Source organism: Phoxinus phoxinus, assembly GCF_949152265.1.
Source record: "Phoxinus phoxinus genome assembly, chromosome: 3".
NCBI lineage: Eukaryota > Metazoa > Chordata > Actinopteri > Cypriniformes > Leuciscidae > Phoxinus > Phoxinus phoxinus.
The window spans coordinates 16593671-16614852 of NC_136878.1; the positions used below are offsets into that span (position 1 = coordinate 16593671).

Here is a 21182-nt window from a genome sequence, read left to right on the forward strand (position 1 = left end):
CCCCCAAACCTTTTAATCAAAGACGTATGTTTAAACACTTGAAATTTGTAATCAAAACGTTGAATCGATTAAGTTTTTGTCATCTACAAATAATAGGCTAATTTTTAAACCTCAATCAAGTGCCTTGGAAATGAATCTTATTTGTGTAAACAGCCTGGAAATGCAATATTTTGTAAATAAACATGATCTCTCAATAAATCTAATTATGAGTATGACATGTTTTTAATTCTCTCATTTGAAATGTACATAGACTAATGGCAAACAATTATCAAATACTGTTGGGTTTGTGTTTAATTTCCCATGTCCACCATCTGGCATTCAGTACATCTCTAGAGAGGGACAAAATGCAAGTTTTAGATATTGCAATTGCCAAGGACTAAGTGATGTACGTGATGTGATGTATATGTAGTAAGTAATGGGCATAGCCAGAGGTAAATAATGGATTGTATTCTATACATTCTAACTACATTTTAAAAAATGGTTAAAAAAGAGCAAGGACACCCAGTACAAGCCAAGGTTTTTTTTTTTAATACATTACAATACAAGTACTGGCGTGCATTCATTTTAAAGGGCACATTTGGCACATGACCAAGTTACTGGAGATGGGCGTTTACATGTAACGTTACTGCCTTGCGGCTGCGCAGTGTGATTTACCCGCCCAGTACATAAAGACAGGCGCTTTTTACAGCAGCAAGGCAGAACATTACATCCTTGGATTGGAAGAGTTGCTAAAACGCGCATTAATTTTTTTTATAAGTTAGATATCGAGCTTGTATTGTTTTTTCTCTTCAGCTGCTGGTGTCTCTTTCAGATGCAGTATATTCGGTGACAGTTTCTGGTGTGGTAAAGCGACCGAATAAAGCAATGACAGTAAGTTGTTTAGTCTTTTTGTTTCGTTTTCGCACTTACGCTGTCATTCGATTTATTATATTATATTAGATATTAAACTAAAAGCATGGCAATGTAAAGGCTCAATAACTTTTAAAAGCAAATATTTATAAACAACTTATAAACAAACAGCAACTTTGTTAACGTTATATACATACAGATAACTCGATGTAAACGCTGCAAACAGTTCCTTTAAGTTTAATGGTGTGGTCCAAACACGTTAATGTGTATGCCACTGTAAATTGTGCAAGTGATGTTATAAATTAACTTTAATTTTGATGACCGAGTATCATTTAGTTATTTATGAGCTGAGCTGTTTGAATTTGAAACATAGGCCTACCTTGTTTTGTTTTTTCATGTTACGTGTCATTTGATTTGAATGTCATCCAGAAGGTCTTTAACCCTTATTGTTGGTTCATCTCAGGTGGCTTGAAATGACAACATTACAAATGTTTATTTGAACACAAGAGGGGATTTTTGCCTTGTCTCAAGGAAATTCCATATTCATTATAACAGTCACAATGAAAGAGGAAGGAAGAAGGCAAAGAAAGGATGTAAAAGAGATGTGTATCCTGTAGTCCTCTGTTCATATGAGTGATGATAAACTGATTATCAACATGTTCTACTGTTCATTTTAAAGGTTTATATCTATCTATCTATCTATCTATCTATCTATCTATCTATCTATCTATCTATCTATCTATCTATCTATCTATCTATCATCTGTCTGTGGCCCATATTATGGTGATATTTAATAATACTTGTATTCGTATTTGCTGAGGTTGTTAACATCCATCCGTAAGTCTATCACTGTTTTTCTTTAGTACCTTTAAACAATCTTTATACAAATTTTATTAAAATCAAACATTAAAGTTTATTAATTAGTTTATTGTTAGTAGATACAAATCTCTTTCATGCTGTTAATATTTACCCCCCCCAAAAAAATGCATAGCCTTCAGCATCAGCAACAAAATATGTGGGGTTCTCCTCCCTTTTAAAAGTTGATGAGCAACTTTTGGGCCGTGACACACCGTTTGAGAATCACTGTTCCATTGTCCATGGTTCTTTTGTGAGATGGCATGAAAAATAAGTGGTGTTTCCTGTAAAATGAATCATTTCATTGATCTTTGCTTGACAGTTTCCCGTCCATGATGGGCCACTCATCAACTAAACCTTGACCTCAAGTTACTTGCATCCTTCTGAGCACAAAGAGAGGAATCAACAGTCAGAATCAGCTGATATACAAATGATATGTCTGATGCTGTAGAGACCGTTAATGTCAGGAAGGTCACAATCTATAAATGCCCTATTTCATAGCACTCAGCCTTGTTGTTTTCACAAAGGCCTCATTGTGGGTTTGAAAGTAATGGCTTCTAGAAATGCACAGTTTGTCTGTCTCTCCCCTGTGCTGTTCCCTGTTAAACTGTGAGAGAGCAGAGGTACTGTTCCAGAATTCCATTCCCAGTGCTCGGAGTAAACAGAACTCTTAGGCCATTAGCCATCCAAGAAGTCGTCATTGCCACTTTTTACTTTTAATGGTTCATTGATTCCATTTCTCTTGTGTTAAATATCTAGTGGGACATTCAATATCATCTAGTACCTCTAGATGTAATGTATGATTTGTAGAGGATGTTTGCCTTTCTCAATAAACCATTTCATCTGTCCCCAGGAGAATGGGCAAAGCCGCCTCCGTCAGGCACAGGAGAATGTGGAGGAAGTTAAACTTATCATGCTGGATAACCTAAACAAGTCTGACGAGCGAACAGTTAAACTCGGGGAGCTGGACAACAGAGCGGAACAACTACTGGAACAGGTGGAACCTTAGTTTGTGTGATATTTATTAAATAATAACAACATATACTATCATTTCATTCATGCACATAAAACAGCTTTTCAAAAAAAAGCATGCCTACTTATTTACTCATTCTGGTCCCATGAACATGTTTTATGGCTCATTGAGGACTCTGGGTTCCCGGAATTTCAAGTGTTTATAGGGAAAGCAAAGGCATGTCTTATCGGAGTCTATTAATAGTGTCTTGGTGGGGTGTACGGAAAAAAGAGTGTACAATTTGCATCCTGACTAGTTTACCATGTTAATTTTAGAAAGCTATTTCCTTTTGTTATGAAATGAAAAAAAAAATTGTGTAATAGTATGGCAGGCTTTTTATGCAGGATGTGCAATGTGGTAAGACAACAAGTTCACTTTGGCTCATGCAAGAATGTGGAATGAGCACAATGTGATGTTGGTGTTACTGGTTCAAACTAAGATTATAATTAAAGTTAGGAAAACAAAAAAACAGTTCAAGCCTATTACAAAGACTCACATTTTTTCCCTTTCCTTGTTTTTCATAAGAGTCTCTGTAACATGTCGTTTGATTGTTTTCGATGACTTAATTGTCGTTAAGTCAGTAAAAAAAAAAAAAAAAGGTACTTTTTTGTCATAATTTAAAATGTTTAAAAATATATATTTTTGGTAATATTAAATTATTTTAATTGTTGTATCATTTCTTTTCAGAGCAAAGGATTCTCAAAGACCGCGACTAAAGTGAAACAGAAGAAGCGCTGGGAGAATATTAAGTACAAAGTGATAATAGCGGCAGTCGTAGTTACAGTGGTTCTTTGCATAATTGTGGCTGTGGCAATGAGTTTTAGCGGAGAGGACAGTCAAAGCACACCCCCAGCCACACAATCAACAGAAGCACAGATAGATGGCTAGAAGAAGATGGGCCAGCTGACAAGAAGATGAGTGAAGTTGTGTTTAAAATGCCTCAGAATATCACCAACAAGTCTTGTTTCTAGTACTTTTGTTAAAGTAGCCTAAATTAGAGTGACGTTTCATAAATCACTGAATGTACAAGACAAGTTAAGTCTTTGATGTAACTTACTATCAAGAGTATGCAAAAAAAAATGTGGTGGGTGATACAAAAATGGTACCATGGTGTCACCATCTTTTCTGCTCTAACTTTCATTTTTTCAATGGTAACACAAAATAGAATATGCTGCATTAATGGTAACCGTTTACATGGATTCTTTGTTGGACAAGCCATATTTTAACCACAAATTGGATAATCGGAGCCAAAAGAAGGTTAAAGTGTAGCATGGAAAGCATGTTAGATTGTTTAGACTTTGTCCGGGAGTAGAGCATTTTGTTCTTCAAAACAAACTTTTCTTGATTCTTATCTGATCCCATTTCAAGTTTTGGAGTCTCTACAAACAAGCTTTTGAGTTTAATCGGATATGTTTGATTGTGGAAACATACAAAATGTGTAAATAAATAAATAAATAAATGTTTCTTATGTAAATATACCATATCTGTCATTTTTTTATTTCCTCAATGAGTCATATTTATTTCTGTGTTATATTTATTTTATTTTATAATGATCGAGCTTTTAGGCTATAATGACTTGAGTGAGTTCATATTTGACAGGTGTCGTAGCCGAGGTGTCGATGTCATCAAAGACGTCATGCAGTCAAAATAGGAAATTGAAATGAAAATGACAATAATTTTAATAATTATAATTAATCAATTTAACCATGTCGAGTGTAACAAGAACTGTGGAGCTCGTAAAACGCCATCTGGTGGACATTTTTAGGTTGAAGCACTGATGTAAAAACAGATTGGATCAAGGTCTCAAAAGCAAACAAATGTAAAAGTGACAGGGTTACACGACCACGTTTGCACTATTAAATGTGCACAATTATAGTAAACGTTTTTGGCCTAAATATGAATTATGAGAAACATAAAAACGTTCAGAAAAGAACATGCACAGCTGTCATATTTGTCTAATTATGTAATCCAGTTACTCATACTCATCCTCAAGTTGTTCCAAACCTGTATGCATTTCTTTCTTCTGCTGAACACAAAAGAAGACAATTTGAAGAATATGGGTAACAAAACAGTTGATGGGCCTAATTGATTTCTATATTATGGAAGAAAAAAAATACTATGGAAGTCAATGGCTAGCTAGTTACCGTAAACTGTTTGGTTACCGCCCGACACTCTTCCAAAAATATATTCTTTTGTAATCAGCAGAAGAAATAAACTCAAATAGGTTTGAAATTATTTAAGGGTGAGTAAATTATGACAAATTTGTCATTTTTGGTTGAACTCATTTAATTTGTAGCGCGCTTGTGATCTGGCAACACCAGCTCCAGCAGTCAGTGCCCGCGTGACGCTCGTTGTTATAGCAACGTCAACTAAAACCAGAGCGCATTTTCGGTTGCGACAATTACAGTCTAAACAGTTTTATCATGCAAATTACAAACTTTATTACATAGTTATACTAACCCAAACAACTACAGGAATGGCTCACCATGACTCTCGAGTGGAGTGGATAAAAAACGCAGTGTGTGTGCTGTTTGATTTGCCTGATTCTGGCTGTTTTGAGGAGTTACTCAGTCGCGGTGATGGAGAGGAAGAACAGAAAATCATAAGCTTTTTAAACATAGTCACAGAGGAAGAGGCGCCATCAACGCTTTTTTTCTTCAAGAATATACGCGAAGAAGAGGTTGAAGTGGAAATTCCTGTTGGTACGTTTATATTTCAACGCAACTAACGTTAACTAACTTAGGCCTAACTTATCTGTTTACTAACGACTTTCTCTAAGCGCGTGCAATGCTTGAAATATGAAGTTCAAAAATCAGTTATCATTTTTTTCACTAAGCTGACAAGAAGTCTTAAGGAAATTGCAGTTTTTTAAAAACAAAATGGTACCAATTCATTAATTTACGTGTTTAATAATAAATCATTTCCCAGTCCATACACACCAAGATCCGGTAGAAAGTGCGGAGAATGTCTCAGAGAGAAGTCCATCTGTTTCGTCTGAAGGGACACTCCTCTCAGATAGAGAGACAACCCCTGCTGACAGTGAGTCTCCTTTCCTCAGTCCTCATTAATATGATCAGAAAGAAATTCATCAAACTTAGAAGGTGTTCTTGTCTTTTTTTCATTGCTCACACATGACTGAAGAGAGAAGAAAAGTTAAAAAAAGAAAAAGCCTGGAGTCCTCAAACCCAGAAGACTCTCAGAGTCCGGATCTTGCAGTTGAGGGCCTGTCAGAGGCAACACATCTGGATAAACCACCTCCCAATGTAATTATTAATATATATATATATTATATACATATATACATATATATATATATATATATATATATATATATTATATACATATAATTCTGTTTTAAGACTAGAAAGAGATCTTTACAAATATGTTAATATGTTTTATTTATTTTATCAAATGATTAAATATGTTTATTATTAATCAAGATATGTATGAGGCTTATTTGCTGCTATATATATATAGCCTATTATTATTATTATTTATTTATTATTATTATTTTTGTTTTATGATGCTTTTACATTTTTTCCCCCCATCTCAAGACTGAGGTTCAGATTGTGTATCATGTAGAGATTCATGTGGACGTGAACAATATCCCGGAGAGGTTTGAGAAAAACAATTTCCTCTACTTCCTGAGGAACACTAAAGGTAGGGGGAGTACTCTCAAAATGTGCCTCCCAAAATTTGCACATTTAACTGATATGTGTGTTTTTCTCTCCTATCTAGAAACCATCATTGAACCTGTGGACATGAATGAGGCTAATAATTTGATGCCCAAACTTATTGAGTTCGGCATGATGAATGACAACCCCTTGATGATGCTTAGAGGGCTTCTCAACCATGTATGTGACTAAACTTCTTACTCCCATTAAAAATGAATTCTCCTTCATTATACCATGGAACTATCTACACTGAGCTCTTTCCTTGCAGGTGTATGTTCCTCTTCTCACAGTGAACCAGCTCAGGATCACTGATGGTGGCTATTATGGTGTTGCTGGCTCTCAAGACTCTCAAGAGAAACAGCAGCCTGCGGAATCCCGTGGAGCTTTTGAGGTCCGAGATGATCTTCTCCACAGCACACATAAATTCTTGCAGTTCATAGACCAAACCTTACTGCAGCTTGAAGGTATGTTAGTTTTTCAATGTTTTTGCTCACCAAATCTTAATATTCTGTAAAATTGTGAAATATGATTACAATTAAAAATAATATTATTATATTACATAATATGTAATTTATTCATGTGATGGCAAAGCTGAATTTTCAGCATAATTACTCCAGTCTTAAGTTTTTTCCTTTCAGGAACCATTCTAATATGTTGATTTGGTGCTCAATAAATATTTCTTATTATTATCAATGTTGAAAGCATTGCTTAACATTTTGATTTCTGTGTTATAGGTGAGTTTAAATTTCACATTCCAGATCTTGATTTGGAGGGAGAAGTGGAGACGCTCATGTCTAATCCAGGGATGGTGGAGAAACTTGAGCAGTGTGTGATGAATTGGCACACACAAATCACAATTGTCATCGAAGAGCAGAAAACAAAGCAACCACAGGTTTGTAAAATTTCAAATGAATAAATCAAGATGGAATTCTTGTTGTTAAAGGGGTCATGACATGAGAAACCAAATTTGCCTTGATCTTTTGGTATATAAGAGGTCTTTGTACCATTAAAACGTCCTGCAAGTTTCATAGCTTAAGACTTCCTCCCCATTATAAACAAATCATTTATTTAATCAAGCTCTAAATACAGTTCGTTATGGATCGATGGTAAGAAGTGACGTCACGGTACGAAGTGACGTACCAGCGTTTGCATATAGACCGCCTCCAGCACAAGACAACTACGCTTAAAGCGCAAGACAACTACGCTCATTTCGTATCATTGTCGCGCCCGCAAATGTTCTGGCTGGGGGCGTTAATAATTGATGCATAGGCACTGACGTTAGCCAATCATAACAGTGGGCGTTAACACTGAACTCTTAAAGGGGAAACACCCCCAAAACAGACTGTTTGAATCAGAGGATGAGAAACTGGGTGGGAAAAGGTCATAAATCACTACATTTTAAACGTTTTTTTGTAAAAAAAAACTATAGTAATACTATAATTGCACCTAAGGGAACATAATAATAAAATAAAAAAACCCATGTCATGACCCCTTTAAGTTTTCTAGTCTAACCTAAACAGATAATTTAAAGGATTAACTGACTGACTGTTTTTTTCTCTACTGAAGGGACCTGGTCCTTTGGCAGAGATTGAGTTCTGGCGTGAACGTTTTGCTGTCTTGAGTAGTTTGAGTGAGCAGCTGAACCTGCCAGTGGTGAAGAAGATTCTGGATGTGATGACCCATGCCGACTCATTCATAATGCAGGAGCTGGAAAAGACAACATCTGAGCTTAGAAAATACCATGAGGAGTCTGCCAGTAATGTACAATACCTCACCACAATAGAAAGACACTTCAGGGTGAGAAGACTTGCTGCCCCACATAGGAATAGGTCTAGGGATAGGAATATGTTTATTCATAAATTGCTTTGTACAATACCAATTGCTTCAGCAGCTTTACAGTAAAAATCAGTTAGTGTCTCACAAATTCAGTTTTGGGAATCAGTATTTTCCGTTTTCAAGTACAAATACAAGTACAACAAAGCATCCCAATAACAAAATCATTATTTAGTAATCTCTATATTGTTCTGAACGTGTATGTTGTATTTTTTTTTCTTTTGGAACGCCATAGGGGTGAGTAAATGAGATAATTCCAGAATTTGTTGAGGTCCCCCACCAGCAGAGCAGCATGGCTCAAAAATATATAGTTTCTTATCAATGTTTTATTATTTACAGAACCTTGTCACAGGACTGGATTTTGAAGTGGTCTTGGACACTATTCCTCAACTGATGAGGGGGCTGCGTTTTATCTGGATATTATCCAGGCATTACAACACAGATGAGCGTTTGGAATCTTTGATGGAACGCATTGCCTGGGAACTATCTGAACGGGTTGCGAGAGTCGTAAATGCCCGTGTTCTATTTAAGTGAGTAAGCAGAATCTGTAAAAGTCAAACCATAAGGCAGCACAAAAAGATGAAAATGTTGCTTTTGAAGTGACTTGTTTGATGTGAAAAAAAGAAATAAGGCTTTTTTATTAAATGTTGAATCAATTTTGGAAGTTCCACATAATATTACCATTAACACACAATGTTAATGTATAATGATTGTAATTCCCACATTAATTGATATAATGCAGAGACAAGAGAGTGGTGGCCAAAGCCAAAGCTCTGGATGGAAAGCAAGTCTTGGAACGGTGGAAGACCAGTTATTTTGAGGTCCGTGCACTGATTGAGAAATCAGACCGTGATGCCCGCTGGGAATTCAATCGCAAAAAGCTGTTTGAAAAGACAGACTATATGGCTTCAGTCTGTCAGGACTTGTATAACATTTTGCAGGTTTGCCAAATTAGATTAAGCAATTTTACATGAATACATTTTTCCTCACAGACCTTCTCACAAATTCATTTTCACTCATAGACTCTGGACGAGTTCTACATTATCTTTGGACCGGAGTTAAAAGCAGTGACGGGTGATCCAAAACGAATAGATGATGTTTTACACCGTGTAAACTGCCTCGTCGAACCCATTGAGGAACTTACCTTTGACCCTTTTGACATCCGCAAAATGAGCAGTTGGAAAATGATCATACACGAATTTAAAACTGGCGTCCAGGTAAAAATATGGCAGCAACTATATTGTCAATGTTCATTTGTTTTCCTCTTTTAATATTTTTGGTGTATTAAATGCTCTCTTTTTTATTAAGGCCATTGAAAGAGAAGCTATCAATTTCATTGATCACTCCTTCAAGACGCTGCGTTCTTCATCTGCAGCCTTTGAACTGCTGTTGAAATTCAAGAACATCCGCTCTAGAGATGCCATCAACAATCAGTTGATGAAGAAGTTTAATGATATTCTTGCTCAGTACTGCAAAGAGGTGCCTCATCACCTGCTTACTAAAAAAACCTAGGACATGTTGGATTTTTAAATGTTGTCATGGTGATACAAAGATTGCATTTCTTGCTGTTCTTAAGTGTCTTCTTTGGTGTTGTTGTTGCCTAGATGGACCTTCTAAATGACATATTTATGAAACTCCAGGATAATCCACCTCTGAATAAGAATCATCCTCCTGTGGCAGGAGCTATTGTCTGGGAGCGTTTCCTGCTAGACCGCATTAGGTACCCCATTAAACGCTTCAAGGAGGCACGTGAGCTGATGTACAGCGAAGAGGGCAAAGTAGTAAGTCTTCCCACATTGTCACTAAGTAAAAGTTTTTGTTACTAGTATGATGAGCTGAGTGTCAAACCAGGCATTTAACATTAATATAAAAAAGGGGATATACAATCTCAGTGGGATTGGGACTGGTGTTGACAATCAAAAGGGATATTTACAAAGAGTAATTTATATTAATGAATAATAAATTGTAAAAATGTATCATAATTATATAAATATATATAAATAATACTTTTATAATGTTAAAATTTAAAATCATAATATCTCGTGATATTTCAGCACCCATACATCAATACACATTTAGATGGATGTCATTACATTGTTTTTTGAGTGTCCTACTAATGTTTATTTTTTAGATGGTGTGTTAAATAAAATAGTTCAAGTTTGAGACCCCTGCATTCGGTTTCATTCTGTTTTACAAAATTTGACTTTAAGTAAATGTCCCCTAAAAACGAGGGGTGTTGAAATGAATCGTTGCATTAATAGACCATAATCGATTATAGCCTACTGACGTTTCTTTGATGTCATTCGTCACATACGCACTACTCGCGCTAGCGTAAAATGGCGGAGGGAGATGAAACACAAAAGCGAGTAAAAAATGAAACCACTATTTTAAAATGTACAGCGTGTAAGGCTGCGAGTGAGTGTGTGTGTGTGTGTGTGTGTGTGTGTGTGTGTGTGTGTGTGTGTGTGTGTGTGTGTGTGTGTGTGTGTGCGCGAGGCTGCATGCGTGAGCGTTATACTTAAGTACACTTAAGTACACAGTTTCATGCACTTGTAGTATTTACTAGTGTTTGTTCTAAATAGTCCTGCCATCTGCTTTGTACAGTCTTAAGTTGCTACATTCATTGTGTACTTTCTTGGAGCAAATCAAATAAAAAGGGAGTTCATACAGTATATCTGATTGCTTGTATTCATTGACGAAAATGTAGTTAATATTGAAAAGTGAGGATGCAGCGCAGCGTGATGCATCGTGATATCGAATCGAATTGTTGACATGGTAACCTTAATCGAATTGAATCGTGACACCAGTGATGATTCACACCCCTACTAAAAAACAGTCTGATTAGGGTCAGGTGGACCCAAAACCATTGCAATTATTCTATTCAGGGTGACCCAATTTTGAAATTGTGTAGTTTTGCACATCCTTATACTCTATTTGCTAGACCTATCAGAGTTCACAAACTTGAACTTAGGTATTCTTTGCATATGCTTATGCTCTATCATATTTGGATTTATATGAATAAAATATATCCTGACTGTCTTTTATTTTTTCCCTTTGTAGGTGGAATCCAAATTCTTAGAGGTGGCTTTGCGTATGAGGGACTATGAGGTGGAGCTCTATAACCATTGGAAAGCAGAGACTACTCAGACTCTGCCCCTTCTCATGAAGAGAAGTGTGCTGATAATGGTCAACAGTGCTGGCACTGTCTATGAAGAGTCCATACAGCCAAATGCCGTAAGTTGCCGTTACAGGGAAACCTGACTTTTAGCTGTGAGGAAAAGATGGTCAAAATTGATAATGGTCCTTATAGCAGGGAAATATGAGGATAAGTCATCTTAATGATCTCAGTTTCCCTCTACTCCATAGCCACTATGTACTTAAACCAGTGCTTTGAAATGACATTAATGTTATTATGTGTGAATATGGCTGTGATTGCAGAGTGCTCGGTGCTCAGAGAGGGATGTGGAAAAGGATGTCCGCTATTCTGTGCATTTTTCCCCTGAACTGCAAGAGATCATATCTGAGACCAAATTTCTGGATAACTTGGGCATTTTATTACCAAATGAGGCACAAAATGTGGCTCTGCAGGAAGACAGCTTTCTCAGGTAGTCTGCCTATAATTAATTCCTACAATAAATTTACTGAACCTTCATGACATTTTACCTAAAAAGACTTCCTTAAAGTGTCTCTTTGAAGTGTGTTTTGACACTTTTGGTACTATTTACTGTTACGCATGCAGGTACAGAATTCAACTAAAGAAGTTGGTAAACCGTTACCATTCTCTGATGGATAATCTAAATGATGCCGAGTTCTCACTAATGGCTGATCCGGTGCAGGAACTGAGGCAAGTGCTAAGCTCTGGGTGCAAAAAAGTCAACTGGAATTGTTTGGGTAAGTTGCACACAAATTTAAGATTTATGTATTTAAAGTGCATATCAAATTTGTTAAAACTTTATTTTACTTTTACCTTGTTACACATGTTACATGTAGTTACTATAGAAATAACTATAAATTATTAATAATTACATGCAACTAACCTAAACCAACCCTAATCTTACCCTAACACAATAGTAAGTTAATTTAGTTAATTCATGTTACTCAGAACTTAATGTATAATTACACTGAAGCAAGGATACTAAAGTTTAACCTAAAATGTATATCCATTTAGATTACAGTGTTAAAATAAACTAGTAAACTTAAAGTGATGCATATTTGTCAGTCATACATAAATTAATAATGAAAGAAACTGGTTAGATTTTCGTAATAGTTAGAATAAACTGAATTTATTTTAAATACTGTACACAATAGAGAGCCTAAGTCCCTCCCCTTCCGGTCGACCACCATGGGACCTTATTTCGGAAAAATATTGTATGGTAGTCAATGGCGAGAGACAACAAATATTTTGATCTCGTTTGAATTGTGCCCTGATTTACACATATGATGTTTGTCAATTTAAAAGATACATTTTAAAGTCAAGAAAGTCGCAGTTTGATGTAAAACTGTTGAGCTGTAAGACTGTGAAAATACGTAATTACAAAGACTACAAACCCAGAAGGCGCACATGCGACGTCATACCTTTTCTCTCAATGAATGAAGCTAACTTTACTGAAGCTAACGTCTGTCATTTTTTCTATAGTCTTACATTATAATCCTAACGTTACGCCGTCATGCCTGACTCGTGTTTTGAGCCAGAATACACACATACGAGCAACGGATCTTGTGACGTAGGCTACATAGTGTGAGACGAGAGATGTAGTTCATCGAGCGATTTTCACATACAACTAAACGTTACTCTTCTGTTTTATGACAAACTGCGACTTTCTTGACTTTCATATTTACCTTTTAAATTGACAAACATCATATGTGTAGTTCAGGGGACAGTTCAGACGGAATAAAAAGATAAGTTATCTCTCGCCATTGACTTCCATACATATTTTTTCCGAAATAAGGTCCCATGAGCCGGAAGCGGAGGGGCGGGACTTAGGCTCTCTATTGACCGTTCTCAAAACCCCGCCCTCGAACGGTTCTCATCTAATCCTAGCTCAGCAACTGTAACTAAGGAGAAGGACCTCCGTCAAACATTCCGATTTCAGCAAGATAGTGAAACGATGCGCCTATGGCAGTGAGGTCTGCACGGGCTTAAAACTTGCTGTATTTTATGATTGCTTGCAACTATACTAAAAAAATAGGCTACATGTACTACAAACACCGTTTCACTACGGCACTGCGGCTCCCTCATCAGTCAGCAAACAAGAGGGAAAAAAAAGAGAAAAAGCACGGACTTACTAATTACGAAACTTAACAGGTACAGTCACAAATTCCTCTGGAACTCAAACATTAAACTTCAAAACAAAGTTTGCGCAGTTGCACAAGTATTTACACACATATCCTTACACACATATATCCAGTCGGCTACGAGTTATGAATGAAGAGAACAGCATCGAGAGTTGATGGTTTCAGCGCGTCCTCTGATTGAAGTGTTGTGACTGAAATAGCGCGCGCGGGAGCACGTGCAACACAGTTTTGTAAAATGATATATGATCAAATAAAAATGATTGATATATAATTTTACAAAACTGTTTTGTGCATGTGCTCCCGTGCGCTATTCTGTCTATACTTTCTGTCGTGCCCTGGAGGATACTGCTGCATTACTCCAAAACCAATCACTTAATGTGTGGAGCTCAACCCAGCCATGGCTATGGTTCTCAATTGTTTGACGGGCGTAGTAACAATAACTAAGGGGCGTGGCTTTTGCGAACGGTCAATTATCTAGTTTATATGTTTATCATTAATCAGTCAAATTTGTTTCACTCCCATACATTTTAAAGGGGTCATATAATGTCATTTTTGTACAAGCTAATATGATTATTTAGGGTCTAAATTAAAAGTTTGTAATATACTTTAATTAAAAATTCTCATTAGTATTGTAAGAAAACACTCATTTTACCTGGTCAAAAACAGCTCTGTTTTCAGCACGCCGTTTTAGTGCATATGTCTTTAAATGATAATGAGCTTTGCTCACCCCGCCCCTCTGTTCTGTGGTGAGTTTTTTACACAACACACGTGGAGTGTTGCCTTGACAACAGTTGAGGCTATATTTTGAAGAATGGCAGCGGGAGTCTCTGAGGATAACATAATAACTATAACGCATTGTTCAGTATAAACGTGGAATTATTAATTATATTGAGAACGTCGTAAAAACAGGCCGTAATGTAACGTTACCCTGAGTGTAAACATTAAGTTAGCTGCATTCATCGTGAAGCATGCTAGCGATTTGCAAAGATTAATATAAGGATTAATATAAAGGTTAATAAAACGTTACACTCACTTCTTCTGGAGGTTCAGCTGGAACACGAATAGTTGGTACAGATCCTTTTTTCAGGAGCAGCTTCTTAGCAAAACCAGCTTTATATTGACCCTCATTTGTAAAGCAGTCTGGTGAAAAATGATTTGCGCAAACAAAAAAACATTTGTCCCGGGAAATATTCCCTTCTAAAGCAAAACTCAGCCACTGCGTCTTCAGCGGTTCTGATCTAGGAACATTAAAATGACTGCTGTGTTCCTTATTGCACCCAAGAACAGAACACCACAGTCGCTTGGACGCCATTCTGCTCATCGACAGTGCTCCAGCATATATCAACAATGACGCGCGGACTATGATTGACAGGGTCAGTGTTGAAACGCTGCTGTCAATCAACAATCGTGGGAGGGGCGTCGATTTTGTGACGTCACAAAATCGAACAGCTCAATTTGAGACAGGGTAAAACATATAAGGAGATAAAAAAAAAAACACTGGATGGATTTTTATAATTTTATGATGGTTGTGTAAAGGCACTGCCAACACACATTTCAGTACAATCAACTTGTAAAAGTGCATGTACCATTATATGACCCCATTAACTAACTGAATACAGCTAGACATATTTTATCCATGTTCTTACTGAATACATTTAATTGTTTTCACAATTAACATATTTATGCTGATTCTAAACGATTTAAATTCATATATTAGCCAATATTTTTTTGAGTGTAGAAATCTGACCTGTTTCAAGTATATATGACATCACATTAAGTTATAATGTTAAAACTATGTACCGGTAATACAGATGGATGAAAATTTTATATGCAATTGAAACACATAAATCTGACATTTAGGTCTAAAATAAATGTTATATTTTAAATGCCGGGTACCCCATACAAATGAGTAGTTGCTGCCCCACTATTTTGTCTTCTAAAAGTTCTTAATTTTATTCCTTGAATTAAACTTCATTTAACAGGTATACCACAATTCATCCATCGTGGAAACCAGGCCACTTCCAAATTTGAGTCATTGGTGAATCAAATTCAGAAGAATGAACGAGACATTGACGATAAACTTAAATGCATTGAATCTGCAAACCTTTTCAAGTTCCCAACAGCAGATAAAGCCGGACACCTACCAGGTTAAGAATGTTATTGGCTGTATTTGCACTGACTAGATTACTCTTAATAACTCAAAATAAGCAAATACATCAGGTACAAAGTGGCAATGTGTTAAGGGGTTTTCTGCCTGTTGTTCCAGGAGTAAAAGAGTTCTGTGATTTCATTGAGAGTGAGAGGGCAAAGGTGGTGAACCTGCTGGTGAATAAGTATGCAGCTATCAGTCCTCTCCTCACCAAGATGGAAAGTTTGATCATGGGGACCAGCACTGGCAAAGCCAAGCGCATGGCTCAGTTCTACGCTTACTGGGAGCACAAGATCTTTGATTCACTTACCAAGATGGTGCTTCAGTAGGTTTATTTGATTGTTTCTTAGATGCATTTACATATATCTCATAGGTCTAATGCTCTTTTATGCTTACCATTATAATTGCCTTTCAGGAATATTCAAGCTTTTAACAACGCACTGGTAGGCACTACTCCACTCTTCCAAATCGACGCCATTCTAGCTGCTCCTGAGATTGCTTTACTTCCCAAGAACAGTGAGGTGTACAAGCTTATTAGACAGTGTGTCGCTGACTGTGTGGAGAGCACCAAGGTATGTTGCAGGCTACATAAGTCAAGACAAGTCACCTTTATTTAGCATGTTATAAACAATATAGATAGTTTCAAAGCAACTTCACAGTTATAAACAGGAAAATGGCAATCAATGATGCAAACTATCAAATATGAAAATAATTCAAATTCTGCTGTAAATCAACTCAGCCCAGGTCAGTTCAGTAGTGTTGATTCAGTTCAGTTCAATAACTGTGTAAAGTTAATAAATTATCAAACAAGTTCAATTCATCTATAAACTACACTACAATAGTGTAATGTTTAGCTCAAGTCAGTTCAATGTTGATTTATTTCAGTTCAATAACTGTCGACGTTGCAAAATGAATCAATTATGATGAATTTAGATTGCAAATCATTTAAATGTATTCAATTGAGGAATACAACAAGTGATTCATCTTAAAGAGGCAGAATACAGGATATATCGTTCAGAATATACAACAAGATAGAACAGGGAGGGATTAAAGGGTTAGTTCACCAAAGAATGAAAATTCTGTTTCTAATCACTCCCCCTCATATCATTCCAAACCCATACGTTTTTTGTTTACCTTCTAAACACAAAGATGTTTTTAATGAAATCTGAGAGCTTTCTGTCCCTCCAAAACTGGTTTACGCAACTGTGGCTGTGTTTACACTTGGCATTAACATGTGATCACCATGATCTGATCAAGCAGATCGGATCATTAGCCAATCAGGACACGGTGCGTTTCCTGCATAATATTTAAATTAGGTCTGTAGCACGACACCAGATTAAGAGTAGGCAAAAGATGATACAAATGAATCACTCCGCCCCAAGTTTCAGTGCTTCTCCTTCTGAGAATATAGTTCCCAGTATGTATACGGTTAGACGATGGCTGTGTGTATCATGTGTGTATTTGTACACGCTGTGACTATACAAATCACAACATGTAAATAGGAAAATGTTGGCTTTATTTTGTCACTTATTGGGAGCAGTGTGCTAGCTGGAGCCGTTTACCTCCTCCAGTCTTTGTGCTAAGCTAGGCTAGCGGTGGGTGCGCCAGACAGAGTTACGGCACGCACGGAGATGAAAAGGGTATGTATACTCTGGGAGATATGGTGAATAAGCTAAAGTCCCAAAAAGTTGACACGTTCCTTTAAGTGCCTGAGGAAGCGAATGGCTCATATTTAAACTACTGCAGGACAGTTCAGCACTTAAGCACAATAGATGTAACGAGCAATAATTTTTTTTTTTTTTTAATTAACAACAGTCTATTATTCTAATTACAAATAAATGCAGTCAAAATATAAATTACTATAAAAATAGAAAATACTAAACAACAGAAACACGTACATACTACCGCCGTCTCCATTGACCAATTGCTTCTCTGACAGATAAAAATACTCATAATAATTATAGCAATTAGAAAACAAATATTTTCACAAATTTAGAATAGTTTTAGTGTAAAGTAGGTCACCTTTTCCTCTGTTTGTATCTTTTTAGCGGTTTGTTCGCTGGATGCACGGCAGTTGCATCCAATGCCCTCCACAGTATGTGGATGGTGAAGACAAACCATTCGTCTTCACTTTTCACAATGAAGTTTGCCAGCTTCCACAGATAAATGAGCAAGCCACTGCCGTCTCCCAGACAATGCAGCGTCTCCTTAATGGAACCAGCGTCTACCTCAAAACCTGGATGAGCTACCGCTCTCTTTGGAAACTCGACAAGGCTATTGTCATGGAGAAGTTTGCAGCCAAGAAGCCGTCATGTGTGACGTATGATGAGAAGTTTCAGTTCTATGTCAAGGTCAGCAATGAGGTGGCAAAGCAGCCCTTGATGAAGCATGAACACATAATCAGGCTGAACCTGGAGCCGCTAGCCCGTGCCATCCAGGAGAACGCAGAAGCGTGGGTCACTTCTCTGGGCAGGTTACTCAATGACTCGGCCCGGGAGGAGCTTTTCAACCTGCGCAATGAGCTGTTGGTGAGGACAAATGTTGCACTGTTCTGAATGTTATCTTCATCAAAGAATCATGTAAGTGAAATGTTGAGATTTTGAGACAGTCTGTGCTTATTGAATGCGTTTACTGTGAACAGAAATTGTCAGATAATTTGAAGAGGAACCCCAATACCTTGGAGGACCTGAAATTTGTTCTGGGCACCATCACAGACATTAGAGATATGTCTCTCTTAGTGGAGATGAGAATCAATGATATTCAAGAGAGATACAGAACTCTGAGCATGTACAATGTGGAGGTGAGTAGGCCTGAGTGTATTAGACAGTAGAGCAAAAGTACATGTTTAGACCAATTATTCTAAACCAATTTGTTATATTGAAAGATGATAAAATGCGCTTGTGTTGAACCAATACTTACTCGTCAAGTCACTAAAATAGCTCTATACACAAAAGTTTGAAATTTGGTAAGATTTTAGACTTTTATTTAATGAAAAATACAGTAAAAACCTTTATATTATGAAATATTATTACAATTTAAAAATAGCTGTTTTATATTTTAGTTTATTTTGAGATGTAATTTATAATAATTTAACTGATGGCAAAGCTGAATTTCCGCAGCCATTACTTCACTCCTCAGTGTCACATGATCCTTCAGAAATCATTCTAATATACTGATTTGCGCTCAAAGAATATTCCTTAGTATTATCAATGTTGAAAACAGTTGTGCTGCTTTAAATATTTTGACATTATAAACGTTGGTACTGTCACTTTTGATTAATTTAATGTGTCCTTGGTGGATAAAAGTATTCATTTCTTTCACACAAAAAAAATAATAACCTTACTGACCCCTATGGTAGTGTACATGCAAAATATTGACTATGCACTAACTCGTTTTGTGGTCATTCCTTTGATTATTATCTGCTTTACAACTCTTGTTCTGAAGACTTCAGAGGAGGAGGTGCAACTGTCTGCAAACATCTGCAATCTGTGGAGTGAACTTTTTAAAGAGTCTAGACAGGTTGACTGCGGTTTGGGAAAAGTAAAGAAGACTTTTGCAGAGGTAGTACCAATCATTTACAAATTAAGCTTAATTGGCTGGTTGGCCGGTTGCACACACTGCTTAGACTAGTCTTTTACATAAAAAGGTAGATTGGTCTAGATTGGAACAATTTGGCCCCTGATCTTTGATTTCTTAATGTTTCAATTTACTGAATTCACTTTCAATTCACTCACCCTCTCTCTCACCCTCTCTCTCTCTCTCTCTCTCTCTCTCTCTCTCTCTCTCTCTCTCTCTCTCTCTCTCTCTCTCTCAGATCACCCTGAATCAGATTGAGGAGTATAAACAGGAGATCTCCATATTTGCAGAGAGCTTCAACATGCATGGTCCTGGAGCAGTGGGAGATGATCTAGAGAAAGGCAAGAGCAACAGGACACTATCCTTATGCGTTTTGTTTTTCATATCTTACCCACTTGGTATTATATGACCATTGTTTATGTGTACTCTTATAGGTTTAGAGATCATGGATACCTATGAGACGGAGTTGGCTAGGGTAGAGGCAAGCCGTCAGGAACTGGCTAAAGCTGAGAAATTGTTCAACCTGCCCATCACTATGTACCCAGAGCTTCTCAATGTACAGAAGGAGATGAGGGGCCTGAGACAGATCTATGAGATTTATAAGAGCCAGAAAGTTAGAATGTCAATTTATTACATAAACTTTGACTTATTATTATGTCTGAACAGTTGTGACACAGGTGTGTGTTTATATTCCTCAGGTAGCTAAGACCGAGTGGTCACAGACCCTTTGGGTAAATCTGGACATAAAGGTCCTTCAGGACGGTATAGAAGGACTTATCAAGAGCTTGCGGAAGCTGCCGAAGGATGTGAGAGCTCTTCCTGTATCTTTCTTCCTGGAGGGACGCATGAAAGAATTCAAAGAGTCACTCCCTCTCCTTTTGGACCTAAAAAATAAGGCTCTCAGGGACAGGTAAATGCTTTTACGATTTTGTTTTACAATGTTTTAACAAAGTAATATATCTCTGCCTTTAAACACAGCTAGTAAATATGATTAAGGGCTGAATAGTGGTCACTAGCTGTTTGGATATACTTTATGCCACATGAGACTCAAGTGCTCACTTGGTTTCTGCAGGCACTGGAAGGGCCTAATGGAGAGGACAGGCTCTAGCTTTGAGATGAACCCAAACACCTTCACACTGGAGAACATGTTCTCCATGGAACTGCACAAGTATGGCAACGTCATCAGTGATATTGTCACCTCAGCTGTAAAGGAGCTTGGCATCGAGACGGTTAGAAATCTCCACTTCTTATAATAGTAATGGTTTGAAATCCAGCATTAGAGATAGAGGGGAACTTCACCCCAAAAATGAACATCCTGCAATCAATTACTCATGTCTTTCCAAACCTGCACGCCTTTCTGACTTCTGTGGATTATAAAGTAGTACAGATGGTATAGAAAGAAGAATGTTTGTAACCAAACAGTTTCAGTTCACATTGGCTTCAATTGTATTTTTGTCCATACAATAAAAGTCAATGAAAACTTAAACCGCTTGGTTGCCAACATTGTAAGAAATGTCTTCTATGTTTCACAGAAGAAAGAAATGCATACAGATTTGGAAGAGCATGAGTAAATGATGTTGATGATGACAAATTTTCCAGAGAAAGACTGATTTGAACTGTTTATTGAGATTGTGGCATTGATCAGAAATGTCCTTAAATGATTGTGATATTAGATTACAGAGTGTGTTTGTGTGCATTTTTGCAGGGAGTAAAAGAAGTGGATGAAACATGGGGAAATATGAAGTTCATTGTGCTGCGGTTCTTAAAAGGCACACAGGAGCATGGTTTCATTCTTGGTGCTGTGGATGAGATTCTCCAGCACTTGGATGATGATGCCATGAACCTGCAGAGTATGGCAGGCAGCCACTTTGTAGGTCCCTTTCTGGCCACTGTGCAGCAGTGGGAGAAGAATCTATCGCTCATTAGTGAGATTATTGAG

General features: G+C 37.0%; 2 protein-coding genes across 2 annotated transcripts in view; both read left to right on the forward strand.

Annotated features, from left to right (window-relative positions):
* Nucleotides 1-595: 595 nt before the first annotated feature.
* vamp5 (vesicle-associated membrane protein 5) lies at nt 596-4195 on the forward strand. Its single transcript, XM_079605915.1, has 3 exons — nt 596-870; nt 2558-2701; nt 3404-4195. The coding sequence occupies exons 1-3, from the start codon at nt 865-867 to the stop codon at nt 3602-3604; spliced, it is 351 nt and encodes a 116-aa protein (XP_079462041.1). The 5' UTR covers nt 596-864; the 3' UTR covers nt 3605-4195.
* Nucleotides 4196-4505: 310 nt separating this feature from the next.
* Nucleotides 4506-21182, forward strand: part of dnah10 (dynein axonemal heavy chain 10) — a 39206-nt gene continuing 22529 nt past the window's right edge. Inside the window, exons 1-27 of the mRNA XM_079608588.1 lie at nt 4506-5418; nt 5645-5755; nt 5858-5979; nt 6271-6376; nt 6455-6570; nt 6659-6854; nt 7125-7282; nt 7957-8187; nt 8563-8753; nt 8966-9164; nt 9246-9440; nt 9532-9702; nt 9828-10004; nt 11284-11457; nt 11662-11828; nt 11963-12114; nt 15501-15665; nt 15785-15992; nt 16083-16239; nt 17716-18195; nt 18309-18467; nt 19112-19228; nt 19482-19584; nt 19678-19856; nt 19942-20153; nt 20316-20472; nt 20949-21182. Coding sequence (XP_079464714.1) covers nt 5193-5418; nt 5645-5755; nt 5858-5979; nt 6271-6376; nt 6455-6570; nt 6659-6854; nt 7125-7282; nt 7957-8187; nt 8563-8753; nt 8966-9164; nt 9246-9440; nt 9532-9702; nt 9828-10004; nt 11284-11457; nt 11662-11828; nt 11963-12114; nt 15501-15665; nt 15785-15992; nt 16083-16239; nt 17716-18195; nt 18309-18467; nt 19112-19228; nt 19482-19584; nt 19678-19856; nt 19942-20153; nt 20316-20472; nt 20949-21182 — 4863 coding nt within the window. The 5' untranslated portion in view covers nt 4506-5192. The remainder of the gene's footprint in view (nt 5419-5644; nt 5756-5857; nt 5980-6270; nt 6377-6454; nt 6571-6658; nt 6855-7124; nt 7283-7956; nt 8188-8562; nt 8754-8965; nt 9165-9245; nt 9441-9531; nt 9703-9827; nt 10005-11283; nt 11458-11661; nt 11829-11962; nt 12115-15500; nt 15666-15784; nt 15993-16082; nt 16240-17715; nt 18196-18308; nt 18468-19111; nt 19229-19481; nt 19585-19677; nt 19857-19941; nt 20154-20315; nt 20473-20948) is intronic.

Excerpts from the sequence above, each read along its gene's own strand:
- vamp5 (XM_079605915.1), top strand. Across the intron at positions 2,702-3,403 it reads CGGAACAACTACTGGAACAG|AGCAAAGGATTCTCAAAGAC; the intron begins GTGGAACCTTAG and ends ATTTCTTTTCAG.